We start from the raw sequence: 23,771 nt of genomic DNA on the forward strand, positions 1-23,771 counted from the left end.
ACGCTTTCATACAAACCTGCTATGGCTCATTTTTTCCTCTCAATATACTTCTTTCAAGTGTGTATTTGGTGTTACCATGGCGTTGAGCTGGCATGAAACTGTTCTGCAGATACTTGCTTTGTATTTCTTTCAGAGCATTCACCTTGAGTGTCTCCGTGAGTTGCTTAAATTAAAAGGGGGAATGATGGCCATTCAGCAGGTGGCACAGGCAGACACATGATCGTGGTGGCCACAGCGCTCTGTTGTCCTAATTCCTCTCTTGAATTGAAGTGCCCACTTATCACAAGAGCATTGCTTCCCTGTCCCCCACCCCCACCTACATTATGGCCTTTTAATAGTTTACCTCAGTCACCGGGCTTGCCATTAATGAGCTCTCTTCCTGAAAACACTACTTCAAGCCTGCTAAAGAACGGTGCCAATGTGGAAGTATTTTACCCTGTGGAGAACCTGGCATTCATTGGGAAGGCAGACGGTGTATTGATTGACTCTCTCCTCCATTTTACAATCACTCCCAGTTTTGGTAAGAACTTAGTTGTTTTCTTTGTGTGATGAGAACACTTAGAAATCAGTTGAGAGGGTCAATATCATGTTCAGTGCACAGCACAGTATGGTTAGCCACAGACACAGTGGTGCATGGCACAGCTCCAGAGCAGACTCACCTTACATAACTGAAACTTCATAGCCACCAATTAGCAACCGCCCATGCTGCCTTTCCCCTGCCCCTGGCACCCACCATTCTATTCTATCTATATAATAAAAGCCTAAGCGAACATTACAGCAGAATTACCGGATTAACTGGTCGCTATGATGCGCACTGACCACCAGGGGCAGATGCTCAATGCAGGAGCTGCCCCCTGGTGGTCAGTGCGCTCCCACAGGGGGAGCGGCCGCTCAGCCAGAAGCCGGGCTCACAGCTGGCAAGCGCAGCGGTGGTGGCAGGAGCTTCTCCTGCCTCCGCAGCAGGGCTAAGGAGCAGCGAGCTGAGTGTAAGGAGCGAGGGATCCCAGATTGCGAGAGGGATGTCTGACTGCCAGAGGGCACAGGATGGGCTGAGGGACTCCCCCCCACCCACCCACCCACCAAGTGGGAAATTGGGATTTGTCTTTCTGTGACTGGTTTCTTTTACTTAGCACAGTATCCTCCAGGTTCATCTCTGTTGTCACATACTATAGAATTTTCTTTTTCTAAGGCTGAATAATATTGTTTTATCTATACAGCACATATTCTTCATCCATTCACGTTGATGGGAATGTAGGTTGTTCCCGCATCTTGACTATTGGAAATAGTGCTGACATTAGCATGGGAACTCTAATATCTCTTCAGGATCTCAACTTGAATTATTTTGAATAAAATTGTTTAGGATTGCTGGATCATATGGGAATTCTATTATATTTTAGGACTTTTTTATCCTTTTTTATAGCAACTATACCACTTTGCACTCCCACCAACAATGTAGAAGGGTTGAGTACGAGGAGCAAGCCTGTTTAAAACAATTAAAAGTTGGTCATGTAGTTCCTGCACACTGTTAGCCAGATAAAAGTTTGGCTCCCAATTCAGAATTACCAATAATTGTTTTGAAAACTCACTATACCTGCTAATTCAACTATCATTAATTAATTGATTGATTGATTTATCCATTTAGTCACATATCTGTCTCTTTATTCATTCACTACATATGAGTGTATATATATAATTTTAATTCCTTTATTTAGTTATATAAGTAGTATCAGTAGAGCCCACATTTCCCCAGGGGATTTCTATAAAGACAGAGCCTCTGCCCTCAGGGACCTTATTCTCTACTATGGAGGCTGGCTGAATAGTCATGGGAAGCCCAAGCCCTTCCCGTTTTATAAAACTAGACTTTAATTCATGCCATCTGAAAATGATGACTAAAACTAGATTCTAGAGCTTTAGGGTCAAATGGAGGAAGAGATTTCCTAGTTTCTTTTTTTTAAATATATGCTTATTGAGAGAGAGAGAGAAATGTCAATGATGAGAGAGAATCATTGATGGGCTGCCTCCTGCATGCCCCCTTGTGGGGATCGAGCCCACAATCCTAGCGTGTGCCCCAACCAGAATCGAACCATGACCTCCTGGTTCATAGGTCAATGCTCAACCACTGAACCACGCCAGCCGGGCATAGTTTCTTAATGAATTTCAATGGAAGCAAGTATAGCTATCCAATTATCTTAAAGTGAAGATCATATATCACATAGAGGACCTAGTATTCATTTGGAGAATGGACTTTGTGTTTATAACCCCCCCCCCCTTTTTTTTTAATTCCCTCTCTCACTATAAAGAAGTGTTTTGGGTAGACAAAGTCTCCTTTTTCTCCTCAGAGGAATAATAATGTGTGATGCAGGGACCTTTGAATTCTGGGACCAGCAGAACTCAAATAATATTATTTATTAAAGCAGTTAGAGCAACCAGTCAAGCAATTAGAGGCAAAAAGCTGAAAACTTGTAGATGGAATTTTTGATACTCAAAGTGCATGCGAGAAAATGTTAAAATGGTTTCTTTAGGCATAATAACAAAGGCTAGAATGAAATTAACCAGGGAGAAAGAAACAGTTGGAGTTCAGTGAAATATAATAACTGATTCATAACTAAGGGGTTTATTTCATTACATGTGGCTCTAAATAGCTTCTTCACTTGCAGTCGGCTCAAAATTGTATCTCCCTATAAATTCTCCATATAGAGGCTGCGAACCAATGTTTAGCAAAACATTTGTTATAATATAAAAGTGCATTTATGCCTGTTAAATTTGAAAAATGGATCCTCACTGCCTCTCTCCAAGAGGAGCGTCTCCCTAACTGCATTCTAAGGGACTCTACAGGGACTACAGACACGTGTGGCCAGATCCATTGCAACTCAAGTTTCTTTGCAGTAGGACCTCCCCGGGAAGGTGCACAGGGCTCTTTAAGAAGGAGGGAATGTAAGCAGCACGGTTCATCATTGACTGTGTGCCGCTTTGCAGATCATCTGGAGTACAGGATAGAAGAAGGGTCACTCGGGCTCCTGAACTGGTCTGTGTTCCAGATTCTAATGCATTGAGCATTGCAGAGATCATGATTCTGATTTGAATATGTGTCATTGCTTATGCATCTTTTTAATACTCTGTGAGCCATACACACACACTTTTTCCTCCCCATAGGACCTACATAAGGGAAGACCTATGGCTTTAGTGAAAACTTTGACTTCATTATAGTGGGCCAGGGCTCAGCTGACTACTGCCTGTGTGCGGAATCTGATCACCACATTGTTTTTAATCCTTACCGAGGGATGTTTTTCCCATTGATCTTTAGAGACAGGGTAGACAGGAGGAAGGAGGGAGTGAGAGGGAGAAAAATCAATGTGAGAGAGACACAGCAACTGGTTGCCTTTTGGATGTGCCCCAAACAGGACTGGGGATCGAACCTGCAACCGAGGTATGTGCCCTTGACCAGGCATTGAACCCTTGACCCTTTCAGCCCATGGGTCAATGCTCTAACCGCTGAGATTTTCTGGCCAGGGCTGATCTACCACATTTTTAAATAAAGTTTTATTGGAACACAGGCACCCTCTTGATTTTATGCCCGACAACTGTGGAGTTGAATAGTTATGACATAGAGATTATGCTCTGCAAAGTCTGAAATAATTACTTGCCAACTTATACACTAAACTGTTAGGAGTTTGTATTTTTATCAGAAATGTGAATAGTTGGCCCTCACATAATTGGGAATCTTATTCTGTCTCAGAAACTCACTAAATACAAGATATTAAAAACATTTTAAACCTGAAACCTCCATCCTAGTGCCCAGACCTCCAACCCAGAATCCAATCTTTCATCCAGGATTCAGACCTTCTTTCCGGGGCCCAGATATCCATCCCAGGGCCCAGACCTCCATCCAGGGCTCACACTTACTACATCTGGGTCCCAGACCTCCATCCAGGGCCCAGACCTTTATCCTGGACCCAGACCTCCTTCCTGGGTCCAGAACTCCATCCCAGGGACCAGACCTCCAACCCAGAATCTAGTCCTCTATCCAGGGCCCAGGTCTGCATCCGGGCCCAGACATCCATATTGTGGCCCAGACCTCCTTCCCATACCCATACCACCTTCCCATACCCAGACCTACCTCCATACTGTGGCCCAGAACTCCTTCTCAGGACTCAGACCTCCATCCGGGGCTCAGCCCTTCATGCAAGGGCCCAGACCTCCATCCTGGGGCCCAGACTTCCAATTCAGAATCCAGCCCTCTACCCAGGGTCCAAAACTCCATCTGGGGCCCAGACCTCCATACTAGGGCCCAGACCATAAATATACATATATACTTATATGTATACACACACATGTATATACATATACATGTATGTACACATGTATATGTATATACACACAGATGTATATACATATACATGTATGTATACATATACATGTATGTAAACCTGCAACAGTCAAAGCAGTTTTTAGAATTCTGCTGTAGGTGCTGGGTCTTGACCTTTCCCACTCTCACCTTAGAGCCTTGGGACCTTCGTCCTTCTGGGGCCCATGACAGTGTGCATGCGTGTTGAGTGTTGCCAGAAAAACTTGCCCTTAGTATGTAGCTTTGGGAAATCCCCGTAACTACCCACAGGCTGTGACAGGACATCCTGCTCCCCTGCGTGGAGTGAGGAATTACTTTGTTTCTTGCATGACTTTATTATAAAACCCTATTTTTCTAGACCTCTGTGATGACACAGCACAAGTGTCCTAGACTGGAGGCTGGTGACGGCCTTAGCCAAACTCTGGTCTCTGCATGTCAGTGTGTGGGTGAATTCTCCGGGTCCCGCAGCCTTCCTCTCTCTGAGAGCATGAGGGGCCTGACCTAGAATTCCACTTGGAATAGACTTGCTGGAGGATGTTCAGCAAACTCCCCTGCAGTCTCTCACAGGGGAGGAGCTATTTAATGAAGGGTACCAGAGACAGTCTGTGGGTCTTTACTCATGTTTATGGGCTGTTGTAGTACCATGTCCTTCACATAGATCTCATTTTATACATTATTACATTAACTTCGTGAATTACACGGAGGATTCTTATTCCAGTGAAACAGCTGTGCTACGGGTTGTTTTCCCCGGAGATGGGTGGAGTCTGAAATACAAGGTGTTTGTCAGGGGTCAGCACCTGTGACTGGAGGGGGACAGAAGCCGGATGGGCAGGGCGAGACGTCCATTTGAAATGCAGTCCCAGCCAAACCTTGGCCCTGCCCAGTGTGTCTCTCTGGAGTGAATATCGATGATCAGCGGGGTCCTGCATCGTGCCCAAACGATAGGGCCTTTATTTGTCTGCTTGCATAATTTTCAGAGTCCCTCTGGAGAGAATGCTCTCTGTAAATGAGGCGGATTCCAGGGAGCAGCTAGCTAGAGGCTGTCTACTGACTGCTCCCCGCACGGCTCTGACATCCTCCTTGAGGGGAGAGCTGTCTGCACAGCCGATCTCCTGTCGATCATGGCTAAGCACACTGAACCTCTGCCAGGGAAGTAATCTGACTGAATTCACACTGCAAGCCATCCAGCTCCCAAGTCCACATGTTACCACCACACTCGGGTGTCTTCCCGTAGGCAGACACATATCTATCCTACAGTTGGAGAGGCAGACACTGAAGTGGCTAATTGATTTAGCTGAAATGATATTTGTGCGGCATGGCAGACCTGGCTAGTAATGATCAAAGACTATCAAACTGGCCCTAGCTGGTTTGGTCCAGAGGATAGAGCATCAGCCTGTGGGATGAAGGGTCCTAGTTTGATTCTGGTCAAGGGCACATACCTGGGTTGTCGGCTCGATCCCCAGTAGGGGGCATGCAGGAGGCAGCAGGTCAATGATTCTCATCATTGATGTTTCTATCTCTCCCTCTCCCTCTCTCTCTGAAATCAATAAAAATTTAAAAAAGACTATCAAACTACATAGATTAATAAAACATTTAAAAATAAGTAATTTAGGGAGGCGAACATAGCCTGAGAATCTTGAGAGAGAACACTATTTTGGAAAAGTACTGATCTGGTGTTGAAAAGTTTCTGCTTTTTTTTGTGTTGTTTTTGCATTGATTTGGTGAAGTCTCTGCCCTTCCCTAAAGGAAAACTTAATAGTGTTTGTATTCTCAGAGAAACAAAGAGGCTTGCGTAGGCCGAGCTGTGTTATCTAACATTATTATACTCACAAAGCAACATAAATCCCCTCTTTTGCATCCCAACAAAGGGAGATTGACATCCTTATCAGATGTTCAAATATTTATGGGAGTCATTCCGGCCAACCCTTTATTTTCCCTTCTCTTTCTACATTCTGGTTTGACACACTGTATTATACAACCTTGCTTTTGATAAAGGACGATCAGATTTGACTACGTGTTATAAAGGAAACGTAATATTGCATATTTTTAAGAGAGCATGTTAAAAATATGGAGAGATGCCATTTCTATCCATCTATCAAATGTTTACTAGCATCGTCCTCTCAGTTTAAAGTCCATTTGCTGGGGGAGGTGGGGGTGGAACAGGGCCGGTTGAAATGCCTTTCAGATGGGCCTCAGGACACAAATCAAGCCTGGGATGTCTGCTAGGGTATGTAGCTTCACAGTAAATGAGAATAAGATTTATAAACGTCCTTGAGAAGGACCAAAGTTATGGAAGACATATTTAATGGTGCGAAGGACAGCAAAAGACCCAAATATCCTTCCCAAGATAAGGGTCTGAAACTGGACAGAACAGGTTTGGGGAGGGAGCAGGGCCCAGAGTGTAGTGAAGGTGGAGGTTCTGTTTATTGGCAAAAGAGGAAGCATGCCTGGCTCACCTTTATTAAATACCAAGTGCATAATATCGGGCTTTGCACTTTTTTAAATGTACGTGACTAGGTTAGACCCCATGTGAGCAGGCATTGTATTCAGCTATGAGCGTTTTTGGAATAAAATGCTTTTGTCTCCCTGGAAAAAATTACATTTGCTTGCACACTGGAATGGTGTGCTTATGTTCATCCTATTGCATATTAGACAGGTAAACAAACTATTTTTGTATTTCAATATAAGTGCATTTCCAGCCCTAAAGAGTTAATAGGCCAGATCTTGTTCACCTGTTAATTCCTAGTACTTACTCTACGTCTTTAGTGTGTACTTAATGAACCTAAGTGTCCAATTAAAATGTCAAAGTATATATAACTTTATGACATCATCAAAAAAGCTGCTTTAATATAGGTATGCAATCCTTTTTATTCCTTGGGTGTGCATGTTTTTCATAAACACATTTTTTTCCTCTATAGTAAATTATTTAGACCAAAATTAGAAAACATATATGCAAATAGCACTACCCTCATAGCTCGCTAGCATTTAGTAAGAGTTCATTCTGTGTTAGATTTCATGGTCAGGATTTTACACTTATTTCACGGACTTTGTGACTGAAAAATGCATATTTCCCTCATTTTTACAACCACAGACATTGAGAGTCAGGACAGTTTATCTGGGCTACTCAAGTAATTGATAGGGAGGGTTAAATGAGAAATTGCTATACAAGGCTTAGCAGAGAGGCTGAAAATTAGGAAGGTTACAGTAAATACATTAAATATATTACTAAATCTCAGTTCCGGATGCGGTCTTATGGTCCAGACTGCTATATAATGAGGGTGTGTAAACGGAAGTCATCGTCTACATGATTGACAGTTTCACAAAGATGTTTAGGGATTTAAAGGATTCTCTTCATCCTAGATTTCTGCTGACATCCTTAGGTCACCATGGGTTTATGGGAATTCATAGGAATTAGTTGGGATTCCTGTGATCCTAGGTGAACAGTGAGGATCAAGGTCATCATGGGATCTTCAGTATAAAAGACTTTATCCTAACAACTCCTAATCTCCTGTGTAGGAAAGCATACACAGAGCTAAAGGTCACTTAGCCACTGAAAGTTCCAGATGCCGTGTATTCCTGGAAAAAATATTTTTTTTTTGCTCTGTTTTATGTGACCAGTTTGATATTATATTTTGTTAAATTATTATCATAAATGGCTTTAAGGAGTGAAAAGAGAAGAAATACGTTCATTTGAAAGCAATATAGGTTAATAGAAGATCTTGTGAGCCTTTTATCAGGGTGTTACTCCAAGATTCCTCCATCTCCTTTCCCTCCAACGTCCACATAATCCGGTGTCCTGTTTTGTTTCATTTTATACTTTTTAAGGTACAGTAGCCCCATTCTTTTGTCTCCTACCCTTTAACACACACAGCTGCCAAAGTCATCTCTAACTCAGTTTAGATCTGTGCCGTCCAATACGGTAGCCACTAACCACATTGGGCTCTTTGAATGGAAAGCAAATTAATTTAAATCGGCTAAAATAAAAATTTCAGTTTCTCAATGACACCAGCTTTTAAGGGCAAAATAGCCACAAGTAGCTAACAGTTACCATACTGATCAGCACGGAGCATCTTTCTATAGGGCGGGAAGTTCTGTAGCATTCAGCTGTGGTTCGGTTCATATCACTTTCCTGCTCTATTTTCCTCAAGTGGCTCTCCACTTCCTGTAAGTGGAAAAGCTACATTCCTCAGCACAGTGCTAAAAGTCCTTTATGCTGTCTTTCTTAGTGCCCTTCCCCAGTTGAATCTTGAACTTCAACCACCTCTCCTTTGTTAAGGTCTTCAAGGGCCTTGAACACCTATCTAACTCAGACTCTTTTTTTTATATTTGCTGTTTCTTTTTATTGGAATATTTTATACATCTCAGACCTTTTTTTTTTAATCACTAATACGTCACTGGAAGCTTTGGGAAGCCTTATTCACTTTCATTGTCTTTCTCCTCAGATAGACTCAGTGATAGGACAGGAAGGCCATGTTTGTCTTGGCACCTAACACAATGCCAGGTACATGGGAGATACTTAAAGAGTGAATGAAGGAAGGAGAGAAGAGCTGAGGTGGAAAGAGAGGATGAAAAGAGAAATGATAGGATACTCATCTGTCAGATCTAAGCTATCACCACACCTAATTTTACTAGTATACTTTTCTAATCATACCCAAACTCTCAATATTTTCTCTGTGAATTTCTTTCTCTACATATTCCACCTGGAGAAATCCTACTCTTTCTTCCTGTCCCAAAACAGATGCTACATCTTCTTGGTGCCACTTCTGACCACCCCTCACCCTTTCCCAGTTTGTAGACCCTGACCCATTGCAAAGTGTGATCGCATTACAGGGCTTGCCACTTGCCGTTGTTGTATGCAATGAGAAAGTCATACCCATCTGTCTAAGAGAGCAGGTTTTATTCAAACACTGAGCATCATAATCAACCAAGAGGAGCAGTCATTAAAATTATGGAGGGACCTGGAGAGTATTACGCTAAGCGAAATAAGCCAGTCAGAGGAAGACAAGTACTACATTATCTCACTCATATGTGGAATCTAATGAACAAAATAAACTGATGAACAAAAGAGAACCAGAGACATTGAAGCAAGCAACAGATTGCTGTATTTCAGATGGAAGGGGCAGGGGCGGGCAGAGATTAACCAATGAATTTATATGTATGTGTGCATGGCCCATGGACAGACAATAGTGCTGGGAAGGCCTGGGGAGGGGGCGAGAGCAGGTGAGGGGTCAATGGAAAGGGGTGAGAAGGAGACATCTATAATACTTTCAACAATACAGAGAAAATTTTAAAAATAAAATAAAGTAAAATAAAATTATTGATATTAAGTAAAATTAATCTTTAAATTTAATCCTTTCACAGTATCTAAAACTGCATTTCATTTTTTTCATCATTATATTTAGACTTATTGGTTACAAATGATTATTTTGAGGACTTGGGAAAAATAGAATTTCTCCAAATGTATTATGTAAATATTGAAGAATTTATCATGAGTCCAATTTTATCTGGGAATCACTCTAAACAAATGTTTTTTGGTTCCATGGCTGCAGAATGTTACCTATGAAACTGTGGCTTTGTGATATTTTTCTGAGGTCTGTGTGGAGCAAACTATAAAACATACTGCACACTAAAACAATGGGACCTCATAGGAACAGACAGGTTTGTAATCTGAGATTTCTATGAAGTAAAAAGTACCTGAGCATGATTCTATTGGGTGAATCCGCTTACCTTTGGGTGAAAACAGCAAGTTGAAGTACCATATTATGTCTCCTTTCTCATGGACACCAAACACCACCAAAACCATTCAAATACTATTTTGTTGTTGTTAAAAAAATACCTAGATTATTTAGCAGAGTTTCTTCTAGAAAAAAAAAAATGATACTCTGTGTAAAGCTACTTTAAAAATTGTGGGGACATTTTCAATGTTTTATTTAAAATGGGATTCACCTTAACCTTCTAAGGAAGGCAATCTAATTTTTCTTAGAATTTTTTAGATGGGAAAGTGAAGCATAGAAAATGTTTCAATAGAAGTTAAGAAGAATCATTCTGTAGAAAAATTATCAGATGTTTCACAAATATTACCATAGCAAGGATATAATTCAGAATAACTTTTTTAAAACCCTGTCTTGTTTTTTTATCTGATTATTAAGATAATCAGTGGAGCTGCTTGTGTCTGCTCTAGACCTTAACTTACATAGTTTGCCAGTGAAGACATTGGCAGTGAAAACAGAAGACTCCTTGACATTGGAAACTTGGTCCTGAGAACTCTTAAAATGTTCTCTACATCGTCACAAATGGATGTTCTTTATCTCAACCAAGAAAGAGTAATTGAGCAGGGGTCAGAGGTCCTCTGTACATATGTAGTGTTGGGGGTGAGACTAGGAAAAGGAGAGATAGAAGATGATTTAAATGAATGAATGAATGAATGAACAAACGAATATATGTACTTATCACATTTGGATGTTGACAACAAAATATAAGTCATAAACACAGAGGGTGAGATTTTGAGCCATATGTTGATATGAAATATAAGTAGTTGGGCTGTGTTATTTGAGGACACCTATTAATCAGGTAAAAAGTTGCCATTACTATCAACAGTAGCAGCAGCAATGCAGAATAGGGTGCTATTGCCCAATACAACAAAATCCAATTGTCCATTTTTATGTATTCTCAACCACTGCACCAGTGGCATATTCTTAAATGTACTTCTGGTCTCTGCAAGTTACCCTCAATGAGTAAGCTGGTGACAACAGCTTGAGTTCATGGTCAGAGTACTGCAGGTTCCATTGGAGCCTCCACATACGGGGCTAAGCATCTAGGTGGGGATTTCCTTGCATCTGTGGCCCTAACTTCACAGAGTAAAATGATGAAGTCTTCAGCATTTACTTCTAAGACATACTACTTAAGGTTAGAGGAGTAGTCGTATTAAAGCAAACCTGGATATTTGTTGCAATGAAATGAGAAAGTTGAAATAGGGCTTCTGTGAACATTAGTTATCAAGGACTATGCAGTTTCTAAAGTATATCCTTTGTGCTAGACCAAGAATGTCTATTTCCAAAACTTCCATCATTAGCATTGATGTTAGCATGACCCAAGGAGCCCATTTTTTCACACGCCACTTCCCACTGTGTTAATAAGAAGTTTCTTCTTGCTGTGGCAGGAAGTTCACTCTCAAAAGTGAATTGAGCTTTTCACCAAACGAGATCTTTTCTCTAATGCATCTTAAGTAATTCTGCAAAGGAATGGCAAATCCAAGATATGCATATTTTTAAGAAATTAGAATGCAAACATCAATACAGGAACTATAAATGCAATGACTTGTAAGATATAAATTAGAAGGCATTCAGCTTTTCAGTAGATACATTAGGAATCAAAATAATGATTAGTTTTTCCTTTTTACTCCTTTTCTATCCCATGTAATCCTTTTCCACATATTTCTTTTGCACTGTGTTTCACACATAATAACAATCCGTGCTCAACAAATGCGTGTACATTCTACTGATCCGTTACTGAGAAACTAACTATAGTACAAAATGCTATCTAATGTGATATTATGATATCTAAACCAAACATTCTGTCCTTGTCTTAAAAGTGTAAAACTCTGGCAAATGCTTAACACTAGAATAATAGAAAGGACATCCTTAAGGAAGGGAAGATGAGCCAAGAGCTAAGAAGGTTCCTGGGAGTAGGGAGAAGGGAACTAGGAAACCCAATATTGCCTATTATCTCCTCAGCTTGGAATCTATGCTCTGTGGAGATACTCATAGTAGCAGATATGTTGAAAGGGGTAAAGACTGGTATAGACAAACACTACAAAGAGTTTGGGGATCTTTTTCTAGTGTCACTTGCCAAATTATGTCTTTCCCCTAAGAGATTAAGGGTGGGGAGGGGAATTCATAGACACAGACAACAGCATGGTGATTACCAGAGGGGAAGGGAAGAGGATGGGAGCTGGTAGAAGAGGGCAGAGGAGGGATTAATGGTGATGGAAGGAGACTTGACTTGGGGTGGAGGACACACAATACACTGTACAGATGATGTAGTATAGAATTCATATGAAACCTATATAATTTTTTTAACCAATGCCACCTGACAGAAGAAGGAAAAGGCACTGTGCTTGGTACACATTTGGTGCTTAATGCATGCTTGTTGACTACATTAAGTCAGGATTTAGGGCTGCTTCGCAATTCTTGGGAGCCTTCGTCTTAAAATCTATTCGGCAATAAAACGTGTGCAATGTGTACTTAGGCAGCAAGGGGCTCCTTGAAATAGTTGAGGTAGGTTTTAAATTGAATTTTAAACGAAGTCATTTTTTCCCCCCATCAAGTTCCTCCCATTGTGTAATCTTACAATATTATGACATTCTTACCTCTGATCTCACCAAAGGGCTGTATTTATAGCCGATTTTATAAATTCTTGTGACTCACCCCATAAAGTCTGTCATGAGCTAGAACTTTTAAAAACGACAATGCCTCTGTTAGAGTTATGGGAATTAAATAATACCCAAATGTTTCCCCAGTTTTATGCTATTTATAAAATGTTAAGGAAGGTGCCCTCTCCGCCACCACCACCCAGGTAGAGAAGTTCATGAAGGTTCCATGTAATGGGACATGATGATTATGGTGATGGTGATGATGACCATGTCTTCATTGCCTGCTAAGTACCAGGGACTGATTTGTGCTTTATTTTTAGTCTTCACAAGCCCCCCTCACCTGCCCCAATATGTGGGTATTTCATATTACCAGTAAAGAAACTGAAGCTTAGCCCGGCAGGTATAGCTCAGTAGTTGAGCATCAGCCTATGAACCTGGAGGTCATGGTTCATTTCCCAGTCAGGACACATGCCCAGGTTGCAGGCTCAATCCCCAGTAGGGGGTGCGCAGGAGGCAGCCAATCAGTGATTCTCTCTCATCATTGATGTTTCTATCTCTCTCTCCCTCTCCCTTCCTCTCTGAAAGTAATAAAAATCTATTAAAGAAAAAGGAAATTCAGGCTCAGTGAATTTATTAGTTATCCCAGAAATAGCAATATATAAATAATGGAGATAGAGTTTATTCCAAATTTGAGGTCTGCATGATACAAATTTAAATAAGGAATCCAACAAACAACTTTAAAAAAAAAAACACAAAACACCTTCCACAACCCTGTCACTGTCCCAGTGCTTCCTCAGGGCCAGAAGTTCTAGACAATTACTGCACATCCATCAAATCGCCAAGGAGCCTGTTTCGGCTTTGGGTTCCATGAGGACCAGTGATTAGGCTGATTCTCCTTTGCTATGGCCTCAGGGAAATTGGTTGACGCATGAATGTGTGAAATATCAGCAGTGAGATAAGAAAATTACTACAGTCCAGCAATACCTGCAAAGTTTATTTATGATGCAGAAGTGATAATTAATCCTCCAGACATTTCTTAGCTCTTTTAAGAGTCAGAGTCCACATGATATGTGTCAAGTTTTTTACATGTGTCAAGTTATTTTACAGTTGAACTTGGGACCTCATTGGTCTCATCAATAACCCCCCAGAAAAATGGTTTTTGGTCTCCTTTTCGTAACACAACAGATCGAAGTGCTTTGCAGCGAGCACTTTCTCAGGCTCAGGATTTGGTCCAGAGCACTGTTAATTCATATATATATATATATATATATATATATATATATATATATGCCTCTGGGTTCTTAAATCCTTTCTGAATTTCTCTAAGCATCCTGGGGTAAGGTGTGGGTAGGTGTATAATGCCTGGTATATAGATGCAAGTCAGCTTCTTAGTGTTCTTTTGTAGCTCTTCACTAAATCAGGAGTTATAATTTCATTTTACAATATTTTCTCAAGGAATTTAGCAATAAATTATCGCCAATAAAGTTAAGTACTTTTTAATATTACTCCAAACTCTTAAATGATGCTTGTCTTTGGTGTGAAGGATTTAACATAGATGCCTTTTTTCCTGGTGTTTGCATCTGATATAAAGGATAGGGATACCATTTTTAACAAAAAAGAATTTGTTAAAAGGAGAAAGGAATAATCTATCTATCTATCTATCTATCTATCTATCTATCTATCTATCTATCTATCTATGTATCTACCGACTCATTTATCCATCTATCTTGTCACCCATCTGTTATCACAATTAGATATAGAAACAAGTATGTAGATGTACATAAATAAGAAGAGATGCATAATGAGCTGTTTGCAATGAAATCCACTAAAATATTAACAATACAAAACTGTACCTGTAAAATTGTGGGAAATTTATTTTTTCCCTTAGTTTCTTATAACATAGTTTGAACTTGATTATATAATAAATGTTCATAAAATATATATAAAAATAAAATATGCCCAACACCAATAACTGCAAACCAGGTTTCATATTTAGGGTCAATGGGTATCAATGAATGGAGAGATTTCATGGGCATTTCCTAGGAGGCCACCTTAACCATAAAGGCTTCCGTTTGTCCTTCCTCCTAAAATGGAATTGTACGTGACCTTTGTCTTAGCTTGGGCTGCTGTGGTTATGGAATAGCATAGACTGGTGGCCCAAACCACAGCAATGTACACTGAGTGGCCAGATTATTATGATATCTGAACGTATAATAATCTGGCCACTCAGGGTATATCCTATATAATAAAAGGCTAATATGCAAATTGTCCCCTCTACCAGGATTTCGACCAGCAAGCAGGCAGGCCGGCCAACCGCCCATGTCCCCTCCCCCTGGCCAGGCTGGCCGGACCCCACCCATGTACGAATTCATGCACCGGGCTTCTAAGATATATATATATATATATATATACACACACATACACACACACACACACACACACACACACACACACACACACACACTGAATGGCCAGATTATTATGCATTCAGAGATCATAATAATCTGTCCACTCAGTGTATTTCTCATAGTTCCGGAGGCTAGAAGCCCAAGACCAGGGCACCAAACCAGATTTCTGCTTTGCAGGTGGTTGTCTTCCTGCCATCTCGCTGGCAGGAAGAGATGGACCCTGTGTCAACTCTTTATTTAAAAAAATAAGGGCATTAATTCTATCATGAGGACCCCACACCCATGACCTAATGTAATTATAATTATCGCCCAAAGGACTTACTTAGAAATTCTACCACATTGGGAGTTAGGATTTTAACATGAGTTGCAGGGAGACACAAAAATTCAGTTCACAATGACCTTCTTTGGGCTTTTATGCTATCCTGTTTCAGTTCATTCCACTGCTGACTTATGGCCAATTTTTCTAGTTATACCTTGTGTTTCTGATATTTGACATTTCATAGTGAAAGCACAGATCTTTATAACATAGATATTGATAAATGCTATGGAAAACATAATTCCTATGTAATCTTAATACTTAGTACACCAGAGAAGCAGTTGGCTCTAGACACAAAACACCATAATACTGTCTTATCCAAAATTTTTCTCAATATAGGAACTACTAACAAGTCCATTTAAGATCTTTAATTTCATAGAATCTAGTATTATAAATCTGTAAAAATAGCTCTTCCAACTTTTAAAATTTATTACTGGAGAATCAGTGACTGTCTGATTTCTATGGACAGAGACTGATAGAAAGCCTAATTATATACTTTACCTAAAATAAAAACAAAACAAACCAGCAGTAGCAAAAACAAACACACCCATTTCCTCTGAACTGCCATACATTACCCGCTGCCCGGCCCCATCCTGCTCTGGGCTTGAGTTCATCATCTTAGATTATATTTTGTGGCAACTGCTAATTACCATAAGCTGTCCAATAAATGTGATGGATTGTCCAATTAACTCTTCATCAACATCCATTTCTGAAGATGCTACCCATTGAAACGGGTGGCGGCGGTGTCTGACCTCCTTGTTGCATAGGTAGCTAATTACTCCTTGGACAGTAATTATCAAGTTCCTTGTGCCTCGTCCAGTCATTTTGTTTTGCAAATGATGACGCCGCCGAGTTTCCCAATTCATTTGACTTCACGATGATGGCTCTCCGAGGATGACTAAAGGTCTGCTGTGGGCTGTCTGGATCACGTGAGCATGGAAGTGGATTACAGGTCTATCTGTTTTGTAGGTTTTCCATCGACCGGCACACTGACCTGGAGAGGCAATTCAACATTAATGCAGATGATGGGAAGATAACGCTGGCTACGCCGCTTGACAGAGAGTTAAGTGTATGGCACAACATAACGATCATTGCTACTGAAATTAGTAAGTGCCTGGGTTTCATTATTTTCCTTGTGTGACTGGGTGCACTTTATGCCTAGTGATCGCATGATAAAGGGTCCCTGCTTCCATTAGAGAGTGTGGCATTGGAAATTCTTTCATTATTCCCAAGGAGCCTCTGATGAATCGCCTCAGCAAGAAATAACTTACATTGTGTTAACTTACCAAAGGTTGCAACATTCTTATATTCAAATATTATTATAACCTATACCCATTATTCAACCATTAACAAACAATGTTGTGCATGTTAAAATATGAGGGAAGATTTAGTATGAAAGGGTGGGTAATAAATAGAACTCAGGGACTATACACTATAATTAAAACAGACACTAACATATCTTATATACAATATAGAAACTATCGCTCACATATTTGAGCCTCCCACATGCATATACACATATATAGGCAGAAAATATAGACAGAGACCTCATCCTATCATACATGTTAATTTGGAGAGATGAAATTACAAATGGTTTTTTGTTTTGTTTTTTTAGAGTTTAATGCATTTTACATATTAATTATAGACTGTCTAAAACTATATGTTCAATACAATTTTTTTTTCATAAATTACATGCAAAAATGTAAACATTCCAGGGTTTTTAAAATAACCTATGTTGGTCTTTCTGTCGTTTTTTTGTGCCTAACGCTTCTTTGATTGCACTTAATGTCACTACTATTGAGTCTCTAAAGAACAGCTATCTGGTGACATTAGTGCTACACTGTCTTTGAGAACTTGCACTCTGTCTTACATTTTATTATTATGCAAAAACATGCAAAAGGGACATGATGTTCATTTCATTTCTAAGGAAAGCATATCCTGCATATTATCCAAATCTCTTCTTCCCATAAAGGACCTGGTCACAGAGATTCAAGGAAGCATTAAAGTCTTGAGGGAGCTGGGAATCTGAATAAGGAAATGAAAACTGACAGGAAGCAAAGTTCATGGGCAAACATGCAACATAGTGTGTCGATGATACTTACAGGGGTGGGACCTAACTTCGACTCCGAGCTCTCTCTACAATCTGCTCTTTGTTTTCACAGTCAATGTGAACGCAGGGGAAATGTCTCTGAGGCACACGATCAGTTTGTTTGTACAGATGAAAGGAATCTAGACCGTTAGGAAGGGCATGGCGTTTTCTTGTTCTGAGATGTGGGGAAATGTCCTCCATGGAACATTAAACACACACACACACACACACACACAAAAAAAAAAACACAAATAAAACAAAAACAAAACCCTAGCCAGTTTGGCTCAGTGGATAGGGCATCAGCCCATGGACTGAAGGGTCCTGGGTTTGATTCTGGTCAAGGGCATGTTCCTCATTTGCAGGCTCATCCCCCAGCCCTGGTCTGAGCATGTGCGGGAGGCAACCAATCGATGTGTCTCTCTCACATCAATGTTTCTCTCTCTGTCTCTCCACATCCCTTCCACTCTCTCTAAAAATCAATGGGAAAATATCCTCAGGTGAAGATTAACAAAATAATCTAAAAAAATAAAATAAAAAAAGCACTGGGTGAAAAAGTGAAGATTCAACAGAGAAGGATGTCTGTTTCTTATAGCAACCTCAAGTGCAGGCGCTAAACCTGCTGCCAAGTTGATATGTTGCTTTGACAATACCAAATTGAGGGGCCTGGAGCGGGGTGAGCTTTGGACCCTTGGGTGTTTTTCCTGGCTTTTGTGTGCCCTCGTCTTCCCTGGTGTGTTACTCGGCCCTCGTGTCCCCTTGTAACATGAAGGGATGAAGCAAACACAGCGTACCACTGGTGGCTTTGACTTACTAGCCGTGTTCACCCCATCTAGAGAGGCTCAGGCGTACAAGTTTTGTCATTTACAATGTTGATGCTGCATTATCACCTTAAGCCTCTGAGAAAACCCCTGTGTGTTTAGATTGGCTTAAAGCTTTCTAGAAATGCTCAGAGGGATCGTCGTTTTCTCTAATGGAGGTAGGCAGTAATTACTTTTTAAAGCACTGTCTTGTATATTGAACACACCCTACTTGCGTTAGCCATAATCCAGGATACTTTTTTTATGAGCTGGATGCCTTCACTTAAATATTTATCAAGGAGACCCTGATTCTGAGGCTCCGAGGACTCTACTTTAAGGAGGGAAAAGACGTGAATGCGCAGAGCTGCGGCTAAGAAACATTTCAGGGGCAATCCAGAAACAAAAGACTCATTTGCAAGGAATGACGGAGGAGTAAGCAGACAGATAGGAAAGCAGATGCTCCAGGGTAATGAGTTGCGGACTCCAGGCTGACACGGGTACCAACCCAGTCACAAGACATGCATGTGCTCATTCACTCACTCATTATTAATTGAGCCGTTACTCCTTGCCAAGCATCCTTCTAGTGACTGGGGACAGCAGTGAGCACAGCAGGCAAGACCCAGGAGCTGTTGGAGTTTTCTTACTGCCGGCACCTGGAAGCACCTGCTGATGGAAGGTTGAATTGGAATCTGCTGAGAGACCCATAAAGGAAGGCATGGAGCCTGGCCGGTGTGGCTCAGTGGTTGAGTATCGACCTATGAACCAGAAGGTCATGGTTCGATTCTCAGGCAGGGCACGTGCCTGGGTTGTGGGCTCCATCCCCAGTGTGGGGCGTGCAGGAGACAGCCTATCAATGATTTTGCCTCATTATTGATGTTTCTATCTCTCTCTTCCTCTCCCTTCCTCTCTGAAATCAATAAAAATATATTTTAAAAAAAGAATTAAAAAAAATAAAGACATGGAGGTGAGGAAGATGAGGATGAGTGTCGGGAATTACAAGCACTTCCATACTGGGTGAGAAAAAAGTGTCACAACATACCTCTTTCAATGAAGATATGATTACATTTAAAATTGTGGCATATTCAATATGGAAAAAATCAATATTTTATGTCTATCAGTAAAATACTATTTTTTTCATTTAATCAAAAGTATAGATATTTTTGCATTCAACATTATTTTGTACTAGTTTCAGGTGTACACATAGTGGTCAATCATATATTTTTACAGTGTTCCCCGATGTTTCCAGTATCCATCTGGGAATATCTGAAGAAACCCAAAACACCAATTCAAAAGAACATGTGTACCCCTATGTTTATTACAGTGCTATTTACAATATCCAAGATATGGAAGCAGCCCAAGTGCCCACCAATAGATGAGTGGATAAAAAAGCTGTGGTATATGTATACAATGAAATATTACTTGGTTATATAAAAAAAAAGTATGATATCTTACTATTTGTGATAGCATTCATGGATCTAGAGGATATTATGCTAAGCATATTTTTAAAGTTATAGAGTTATTATTATTAATAATGCAGTGTAATCAAATTACCAAAAATATTAAAATGTACGCCAAGTAAAATTTTCTTTATGGCTTGAGAGAAATCACTCAAACATGTCCCAGACTCAGGTTTACAGTTGGTTCCATAGAGAAAAAGTGCAGAATAGCTCTGTCTACATGAAGATCATGAGCCTGTCTGTGAACCTTTCAGAACTGAAAACCTATAACCCAAACTTACATTACTCCTGTTCAAACACAGGGCGTTATCTCACCGTTTAAATTAGTTTACTTGTTTTTACTCAGAGATTGGAAACTAAACAAACTACATAGGCATATTTTTGGTCAAGAAACAAGCTTAATTCAGGAGGTTGACATCCCAGGAAATGTGAAATTATAAACTTAGATAGCAATCTGCTTTTTTACAAAAATGTTTGCATGTAACTTTCTTAGAAAAGGGAAGAATAAGTGTACAAAAGGAACTTTAAATTTTAGCTGTGAAATATTAGCTGAGGTGGGCATAAATTTAGAAGCTTTAAATGTACAATGAAGTCATCTTTGTCTAAATCATGAAAAGAAGTAGAATTAATACAACCACAGGGAACCTGAGAAAAATTGTAATTACTAAGAAAACAGCTTATAACTAGTTTTGACTTGGTTTTATTACTTAGCTCATCACGTAATGTTTACCTTGCAAAGCCACAGACCAGGTCTTGGGGAAAAAAAAAATTAAAGAAAGATTTATTGTATTTGGATGAGATGAATATTTAAAACCACCCAGGACAACAGAGTCCCTTAGGGAGAGGGTCTAATAAAGTTAAAGAAATATTTGTTCCAGGCAGAACAATTTAAAATTACTCTCAGAATGCCAGCTCATCAGGCGAAGATTTAAACAAATGAAATTAGGCTAAAAAATGGATATTAGGGAAGTCCATCTGTTATCTCTTAATGAGGATGAAGATATTGTCTTTTATCCTCTTGTGTCAGAGTCACTTAACCAAGGCAAGATGCTCCACTGTGTGCATTGCCCAAGTGTCTCATTGGCAATAGATCTAGCTTGCCGTCACAGCCAATCAGCACATCTCATTACAGGAGCTGGCGGTTCGAAGCCCAGGAGCTAACAAGAGGTTGGGCCTAGCTAGCATTTCTCTGTAAGTGCCTCTGCTCTAGCAACCCCATCCCCTGCAACTGTGGTGTAGGGCTGCTGTTTACCACGGTGGTGAAGGTTTAAGGTACATTTAGCTGACTAATTAAACACCAAAAAAGCAGAAGGGAAGCCCTATGATGCATTTAATTCTCACACCACTCTGTGAAAGTAGGTACTATTATATGTGTGTGTGTGTGTGTGTGTGTGTGTGTGTGTGTGTGTGTGTGTGTGCATGTGTGATTTCAGAGAGGAAGGGAGAGTGAGAGAGAGACAGAAACATTAATGATGATAGAGAATCATTGTCATTGATCTGCTGCCTCCTGCACATCCCCTACTGGGGAATCGAACCCGGGCATGTGCCCTTGACCAGAATGGAACCCGGGACCCTCCAGTCCACAAGCCGATCCTCTGTCCACTGAGTCAAACCGGTTAGGGTGGTGCTGTTATTATATGCATTTTTCAGATGAGGGAACTCAGACACAGGTTAGGTAATTTACCCACATTTTTATAGAGAGCAAGAGTTGGGTTGGGGGTGCAGGATTGGTACCCATACTGATGAACTGCAGATTCCGTGCTCTTAGCTGCCTTCCACGGAAGAAACCTCTCTTCTATCTTCTTCCCTTGCCCTCTCCGGCTTCAAGTGAGTATCTGACACTGTCACACCCTTCCAGAAGCAAGTGAAGGAAGCAGTTCTGTGCTAAGCAGAAGGCGGGGCAGGGTTAAGCATGCCCGGGAGGAAAGGACAGACGTGCATCAAATCTGGCTCTTCTGTTCTGATGTTTGTGACCCAGGGTAGGGATACTGCCTAGTGGACAGAGCAGAGCTTTGGGACGGGTCAGGCTGGAATTCTGTTGCCATTTTAGAGATGAGGACACTGAGCAACAGGGAAGAGAAAGCACAGGGTAGTGCATTGGAGGGGATAGCATTTTTCAGTGAAGATCACAGAGACGTTACCTTACTGAGCTGATTCACATCATCTGGGGGACTATTAAAAACCAGCGAAATGAGTTTCAGCTGTTTCCCGGGACCTGCAGAACAACAAGCTCAAGGCAGGGATTCCAGAATCCATGTTTCACAGGTTCCTCCCACCTCCTCTCCACGCCCCACCCCTAGTCAGATGTACATTAGAACAGTGGTCGGCAAACCGCGGCTGGCGAGCCACATACGGCTCTTTGGCCCCTTGAGTGTGGCTCGGCGTTAGAACCACTTCTTCAAAATAGACTCACCCAGGCCGAAAACCGACTTCCGCGCATGGGCCACGAAGTTTCAATCGCACTGTACGTGCGTGCCCGCACGTGGTATTTTGTGGAAGAGCCACACTCAAGGGGCCAAAGAGCCGCATGTGGCTCGCGAGCCGCGGTTTGCTGACCACTGCATTCGAACAACACTGGGAAGGAAGGCAGAGGTAAGGTGTTCTTTGTTATCTTTAATTTTTGTGATGCTTCTTGACGAGGTGGTATTTCGTGGAGCTGAGATTCAGGCTAAGACAGCACTCGGGATTCCTTTAGGTGGAGCAGGTAGTAAGACCTGCTAAGAGATAGCACCAGGAATCACAAACACAGTCTTAGGAGAGAGAAAGGATATGGGAGGGGGGTGTTGGGGAGTCAATTTGCCTAGAATAGAGTCTCTGCAGGGGCATTGTAGAGGCACTAAGTGCCAATTCCAGGGTGTTCTTCCCAGAGAAATTGTGGGATGGAAGGTGGAGAAACCCACTGACACGGGGTACCTGGGAGCAGGCAAATGGCGTTTACAGAAAGCACAGTACGCTTGGTTACCTGAAAGTGTCTTAAAGCAGGAAGCATATAATTCCCCATTCAATTAATCTCTTTCAGTTACTGATAATGCATTGCTCTGGCCCACCACCTTGGGCTGCACACAACACTGCAAATGAAGCTATTTGCTAATGATGGTTCAATCTCCCAGGGAAAACACCAGTTTGATAGCACTTAAGGAATGTTTCTTCCTGGCATAGGGCCCGGTTGCCAGAATAAATGCTTTGTCCAACCCAGGACACTTCGGAAAAGCACCTCTTTATGGTTCACTCATTATTTAGAGAAATCTTAGGTTCTAGAGTTGGTCTCAGTTAGCCGTGTCTTGGCCATATAACCTTGGGCAGTCCATTTCTCCTTCCTTGCTCTGTTTTATCATCTGTGTAATGGGAATTATAATTGTTCCTTACATTTGGAGTGTCGTGGGAATTAACAGTGATAGTGCTATATCCTTTAGCTCAAAATTCATTCATAACCTTTAGAAATTGATGAATAAATTGTGGATATTCTTGTAAATACAGCCTTGACCCTGGGCTTCGACGAACAGCTTAATTTAATACTAGTGATTTGGTCTATATTATATGTTATTCCTTATCCTCTCCACATGCAAAAGTGGCACTTGTGGCCCGTGTGTAATGGCTAGGGCAGTTATGTTTCTTCATTGCATAGCTGATATGTCTGTTCAATGACCTTCCTCTTGGCCTTGGTGCAGGCATGGTAGATTGACCAACGCCTAAGGAAAGGCCCTCAGATGAAGCAGGCACATTCTTGAAGAGCCTGATTAAACTGAGGACTTCAAATTTTATATCAAGATCCTGTTTCTCTTTGTTGCCTATGGCATCATCAGGACTGGAGTTCCATTAAGATCAATTCCATTCCCCTGTGTAGGATTGAGTAGAAGCACATGAAGGGAACTACTAGCTAACTCTCACAGAAGAGAGAGGGTCATAAGAGCTTGAGGTAGACAGTGAGATTTAGGGCCAGGAGTGGTCAAGGGGCTCCCAAATATCAGAGAGACTGTAGTAGTCTGAC

At 41.0% G+C, this 23,771-nt stretch overlaps 1 protein-coding gene across 1 annotated transcript in view; it reads left to right on the forward strand.

Annotated features, from left to right (window-relative positions):
• The window catches only part of CDH8 (cadherin 8), a gene marked incomplete at both ends in the record, with an annotated part of 304,951 nt that overhangs the window by 189,409 nt on the left and 91,771 nt on the right, over positions 1–23,771 (forward strand). Inside the window, one exon of the mRNA XM_079759845.1 lies at positions 16,410–16,546. Coding sequence (XP_079615971.1) covers positions 16,410–16,546 — 137 coding nt within the window. The remainder of the gene's footprint in view (positions 1–16,409; positions 16,547–23,771) is intronic.

Source organism: Cnephaeus nilssonii (genome assembly GCF_951640355.1).
Source record: "Cnephaeus nilssonii genome assembly, chromosome: 20".
Lineage (NCBI taxonomy): Eukaryota > Metazoa > Chordata > Mammalia > Chiroptera > Vespertilionidae > Cnephaeus > Cnephaeus nilssonii.